The sequence below is a fragment of the Diaphorina citri genome, unplaced genomic scaffold, assembly GCF_000475195.1.
Source record: "Diaphorina citri unplaced genomic scaffold, Diaci psyllid genome assembly version 1.1 scaffold9945, whole genome shotgun sequence".
NCBI lineage: Eukaryota > Metazoa > Arthropoda > Insecta > Hemiptera > Psyllidae > Diaphorina > Diaphorina citri.
The window spans coordinates 992-7,185 of NW_007387319.1; the positions used below are offsets into that span (position 1 = coordinate 992).

A 6,194-nucleotide genomic window follows, 5' to 3' on the forward strand; every position below is an offset into this window, starting at 1 on the left:
GATTCCCGCCCGGGGCAGGCTATTAGATATGTAAGGTAACACGCAGAAATATTAAACTAGGTTTGTAATGCAACGAGGCAGACATGTCTTCCCATGGGAAAACTGGGAATGCGTTTGGAGGGAAAAGAACTCGTCCTTGAATTTCTCACAAGGAAAGTACTGTAATCGGGTATTTACATTTGGATTTTTGAGGGGGATATCAGTTTAACTTTTAAACTACATTTAAATTCAAATTGAGATTTTCGTACAAAATAAATCCCTGAAAAGAATTTAGCTAAGAACCAATCATCTGACAAGAAAACGCCACCGTTTTACTTACCTCTACACCGTATACAACACAGTCTCGATACTCGCTTGCATTACTCACTACACCCTCTACTTCACAAGTAGAAACATTCTCTCCCTTCCATCTGAACGTATCACCGGTCCTGTCCTTGAAATACAGATAGCCCCACTTGTCCATCACCAGCAGATCGCCTGAAAAAGTTAAGGAAAAAAATTAGTCACAAGGTTAAAATAGATAAAAGCCAGCCGTGTTCATGTGCGGATACACTAGCGAATCGGGGGTCAAAGGTCCTCACCCCCCAGATTTTTTACGAGGGGGCAAGGTATTGTGCCGTGCCTGGGGTACAGATTTAGGCCGTGCCAGTAACTGCACAGGTAAGATTTTGTTGTTTATTTGTATCTACTTAAAATAGGAGCCTCAAAATCCGCCCCGAGCGAGAATCGAACCCGCGACCTAGCGCTAACAAAGCAGACGCGCTACCCTCCAAGCTAACTACCTAAGTCATAGTTTATGCCCAAAATAACGTCACACTTACGTGCTCTATTTACATGCAAAATAGGAGCCTTGCTTATCCTACTGGAAAAGGACTGAAAAGTCCCTTTATGCCCGCAGTCTAACCAATATTATATTGTATTGTTTTATATATTTTGACATATCATGGGGAAAATATTTTACAGTAACAGCCTGTAAAATGGCAGAAATAACCTTCCCAAACAACTCACCAGAAAGGAAAGCCGAGTCGCCAATTTCGAACACATCCGTGACGATCTTCTTCGCGGAATCCTTCTCGTTCACATAGCCGAGATATGCCCGGGCGGGATTCGAAGGCACGATCTTCCCGATGAACACCCCTGGCTCACAGCGTGAACACAGGCCTTTCTTGTTATAAGTGGTATTTTTTGGGGGATCTCATAACTTTTTGTTGTTTTTTGGGGGATCTCATAACTTTTTGTTGGGATCTCATAGCTTTTTGTTGGATAATTTCTAAAGTTGGTAAACTTTTGGTTAAACTAACTTTTGAAATTATCATTCCATCAGTTAAAAATCGACATTATAATTAATTAACTTCGCACACAACTCACCAGAAAGGAAAGCCGAGTCGCCAATCTCGAACACGTCCGTGACGATCTTCTTCGCGGAATCCTTCTCGTTCACATAGCCGAGATACGCCCGGGCGGGATTCGAAGGCACGATCTTCCCGATGAACACCCCCGGCTCTCCCGGCTCGCAGCGTGTACAGAGGCCTTTCTTGTTTCTGATTGGTTCGGAGGTGACGGGATCGACGCGAATGATGGAGATGGGATAGATGGTGGGGATCAGACGGGATACGAACCCAATGGCCCCGGGCTGGTTGTCGATGTTGGCGATATTCGCGTTACCTGGCAGCAGATGAGATAAATAATAAATAAGTATACTATAAGGTCTATAAGTCCTTATCTTCTTCTTCCTAGCCTTTGCCTACATATTTATATAGGGTCAGCGTTTCTTGTCAGTCTCTTCCAAACAGCCCCATTGTGTTCTGATAAATAAATAAGTACACTGAGGTAAAAAAAAAGATTAATTGAGTGCCACAATTTTTAGGAGACTTGGGCTGGAAGAGAAGAACTTCATTATTGGGTTATTTTCCATGATTCAGGGTGTTGGAATGCTATATTAAAGTGTCGAGCTTCCTGATATCAGATTTCCAGAACCCAGTTACTCGACTGGCTTTCTCGACTGGACTCTTCTCGCCCATCTGATGAGAGGCATATTACGGGATAGGCATGCTACGACACAGACAACACAGCGTTGCAGTTGTTTCATTGCTACTAAATAAAAACGGTGGTGAAACAGTCATCTATTTATTTATTTATTATTTTTTCTCTCTCTCTCCTTTGAGGCTCTTTAACTCTGGAATACCAGTTCGTTCACGCCGGTCTCATCTTTACATTAAACTAAAACCAACCCATTGGAAGGACTTACCTTCAGTGGCACCATAGAACTCTCCAATCTGAGCTATGCGGAATCTGTCGACAAATTCAGACCAAATCTGAGGTCTCAGCCCGTTTCCAAACATGAGTCGAACATTGTGAGCTTTGTCCTCGGGCTTCTCAGGGGTGGACAATAGATAGCGACACATCTCTCCTATGTACTGACCCACGGTACACTTGTACTTGCACACGTCACTGAAATATCAACCACGCGAGATGTTACTTAACTAAAGTGATTCGTTGGGATCTGAGTGCTATTCCATTTTCCATTGCACACTTTGCAGTAGTTATGATACTAATGTCCTTAAAGAGTGTCTAAACCAGCTATGATTACCTGCGACCCGCCAAGCTTTTCTGTGCGGCCCTTGGCAGCCTTAATGTCAATAAAGTATGGTCAGTTCGGCACCCTGACCAGTCTAGCTAGCTGGCAGTTTTCTCAGGGTTCTCTCTGTTTTTAAAGAATAAGCACAAGTTCTCACTATGGTTGACTGCCGTTCAGGACGAGCTAATTAAACAATAAAAGGCCATCACCCCTGTGTATGACAAGAAAAAAGATATCCTATTTTTATTTTGCCATCACCATTCGGTTACAACTGAAGGACTGGAGCCGCTACAACAACATCATCACACCAAAATCCTTTGATCTTTCTTAACTACTTTATATGGGTTCCAGTCGATGTATTGTACAAATGTACATATACGTAGATCAACTTAAGTCGACTGCACTAATCGCACCTTGAGAATTTGTTAACACTTCACATACCTGAAATAGTTACTGGCCGAGAATTTCTTCCTAATGACAACACAGCAGCCGAATATAAGCGCCTGGCCAATACACATAGCGCCCCCCGCTGTATGGTACAGAGGTAGCGGTGTATAGAAGCGGTCCTTGGTTCGAAACCCGATCTGGTACGCGATGGCTCCGCCCAGGAAGTAATATCTGCGGCGAAATAAAGTTGAAAGAATAAATTATGTTAAAATACTTTAAATTTAATATGTTAAAATTGGTTCTACAGAAAATCTGACGAAGTTTGTGTCAAATGGTGTAAAATAAAACTGAAATTACCTTTTTTTCTGATGGGTTTAAAGGAGAGAACTTAACTGTAACCATTTATCATTTATCACCTTGAAATATAAGAGAGGAAGAGGACAATATATGAGAAAGTACCGAGAACGAATCCTATCTATTTAGGATAACGTTCGCCCCGGGTGGGAATAGAACCCGCGACCTAGCGCTTACAAGGCTGGCTTGATAAAGAACGTGTCAAAAAATTACATGAGGTGATTTTAAAAGAAGTGAAAGAACCACTTTTAATTTCTGTGAAATCATTTACTAGTCCAGGAAAATTGGGATAAAAAACACATCACTCAAATAATTTCTGTGAACTCATTTATTAGCCCAGTAAAGTTGAGATAAAAAAACACTTTGACAAGGAGACAGACTCCAAACTTACCTGTGGTTAGAAATGACGGCCGCTTTGGGCAATCCGGTGGTGCCTGAGGTATAAATATAAATCAGCTTGTCCTGGACCCCCACCCTGTAGGAAAGGGAAGGAGGGGAGGTAGGCACTTCAGATAGGAGAGGGGAGAGGGCTTGGGAGCGAGGGACAGGGGAGGAACTGCTGTCGGTGTCGGGACTCCAGGAGAACAGTTTCACGTTCGAGCCCAGGCTGGTGCTGATTTCTTGGACAGCTGAGAAAAAGAATACAAGGAATTAATTTGGACGAATTTTGTCTTACTTACTGAGGCCCGTTACTCACGATGAGTTTTATCGCATGCGATTGACTGATCGATCTAGAACTCATCGTGAGTGGGGAATTTCTATCCGATAAGTTCGACTGATCAATCATCGCATGCGATAGAACTCATCGTGAGTGGCGGGCTTAAGGTCCAGGGCTACACTAAAGCTTAAATCAAGATTAGACAATAATTAGGTAATTGTTATTTAGTAGGATCATGTTGGTAAATAAAAACTTTTTTCCGGTGTGTCCGATTTTGATGAAATTTGACAGAAATGTCAGCACATAAAGAACATTTACCCATTGAACTTTTGGGCCTCAACTGACTATCGAGGACCCTTAAAGGCCTTTTTTCAGAGCTCTACTATCGGGGGCTTCAATAGAGGCCTTCTTTCTGAATGAGTTCTAGAGTTCACTGAATTGCTCGTTAACTTACCATCAGTCAACTCCGCGCCATAAATGAAGGCAGACACACCCGCTATGTTAATACAATGGAGAAGTGAGTTCTGTCTCAGGTTGTGGTTGATCAGGGCCGTAATCACGCCCAGTTTACTAAGGCCCAACCAGAGGCACACGAACTCGGGCCGGTTCTCGAGCATAAGGGCCACGGAGTCCCCCTTCTTGAGGCCCTGGGCGAGGAAAAAGTTGGCCACTCGGTTGCTGTAGGCCTCCACCTGGGATGAAAGAAAATGTGTATTGAAGTCCATATTTCTACTCCCGGCAGCGTCGAAGGTTTTTATAAATCTAAAGCATTTTCTACACCGAGATCTCTGGGGTGGATTTTTCCTATATCATTTACTTGCTGAGAATAACCTTCAAGGCCAGCCAGAAGCAATAGCACGTTGGATGCACAGTTCCCAAGGGATCATTGCAACAATATTACACGTGCTTGGTATCCGGTTGGGTGACGATCTGAGCAATCACGTGTTGCTAGCCCCACTCAGGCTGGGTGAGATTAATGTGGAAACGGTTAGCTTGTCGCCAACAAGTCTAACAAAAACACTTACACCTCTAACAAAAATACTTACTTGCTGAGCTGTCCACTCGGTGTTTTCAAACATGAAGATAACCTTGTTGGGACTCCTGACGGCATGTTCCCGGAATATGTCAGCTATGGTCAAATCCTTCTGGGCAACCCGTCTTGCAGCCCACAGGAATCTCAGGTACCTTTGTAGAGCCCTGTAATTCAAACAAATATACTCATTATTATACCTAGGCATAATAATAGCCGTCATTTATAGAATAGAATAGAATATACCCTGTTGATACTGCCAGCATGAGTCCCTTTATATTTGGTACAAAATAGGTGTAAATTTTATAAATGAATTTTTACTGGTTATACTGATCGAATAGGACTAAAGAGTCCTTCACCCTAAGAGTACGCTACTATCATTATTGTGATCAAATTCTCAAACAAAGTTAAGGATAAAATTCCATACATCGGCTGAGATCGAAACCACGCTCTCCTGATTATCAAACTTTATGTGCGGCCTCTGTACCTAAAATCATTACAGCCCTTTTATTTTGTACCAAATTTTTGTTTAATTCTGTCAATTTCTTGTGAATAAATGCTATAGCTCTGGGCTATGAAACTGTTAATAATAATACCTACACTACAGCCCTGTGCCCAACTCTCCTCTTAGCAAACGATAAAGGGTTAAAACATATAAAGTAGGTACACACTTCATTAGTGCAAGCAAGCCTAAAATACCGAGATTTCAAGGCTGAATACTTGCTACTTGCTTCTGACCTAGACAAGTATGAGTAGCTAAAAAGTTCTAGGTTACCTACTAAAATAAAGTGCCTCCAAGTACTTTGTACAACTTAAAGTTAGCATGTAGTTACCAGGCTTGTCATACGTTGAATATAGCGAAAGATATATGCGTGTGTAGATGCCAAAAAAACATCAAATCTGTAGGTAATACACAGGTAAGTAAGTAATAAATCTTAAAATCCTGTTTTACCAGATTAGCTACTGCATTTTCATTATCAGATTTCCACAAGGCTTCAAACGGATTAAAATAGATCAGAATATACATATAGATACCTCATCATTTTTTATTTTATCGCTTCATTGATTATTTATGAATACGAATAATTAACTATTAATATTAATACGACGGACATCGATATTTTCTCAGGTGTCCTTGTAATAATGTAAAAAAAAAAAAATCTGTACACTCTAATAAATATTTATTA

At 41.5% G+C, this 6,194-nt stretch overlaps 1 protein-coding gene across 1 annotated transcript in view; it reads right to left on the reverse strand.

Moving 5' to 3' along the window:
• Positions 1-315: 315 nt before the first annotated feature.
• LOC103522648 (long-chain fatty acid transport protein 4-like) overlaps positions 316-6,194 on the reverse strand; it is a gene marked incomplete at its 3' end in the record, with an annotated part of 9,455 nt that continues 3,576 nt past the window's right edge. Inside the window, exons 2-8 of the mRNA XM_008487743.2 lie at positions 5,024-5,207; positions 4,432-4,669; positions 3,711-3,948; positions 3,020-3,196; positions 2,249-2,451; positions 1,369-1,665; positions 316-477 (exon numbers count right to left, since the gene is read on the reverse strand). Of these exons, the coding sequence (XP_008485965.2) occupies positions 316-477; positions 1,369-1,665; positions 2,249-2,451; positions 3,020-3,196; positions 3,711-3,948; positions 4,432-4,669; positions 5,024-5,207 (1,499 nt within the window). The remainder of the gene's footprint in view (positions 478-1,368; positions 1,666-2,248; positions 2,452-3,019; positions 3,197-3,710; positions 3,949-4,431; positions 4,670-5,023; positions 5,208-6,194) is intronic.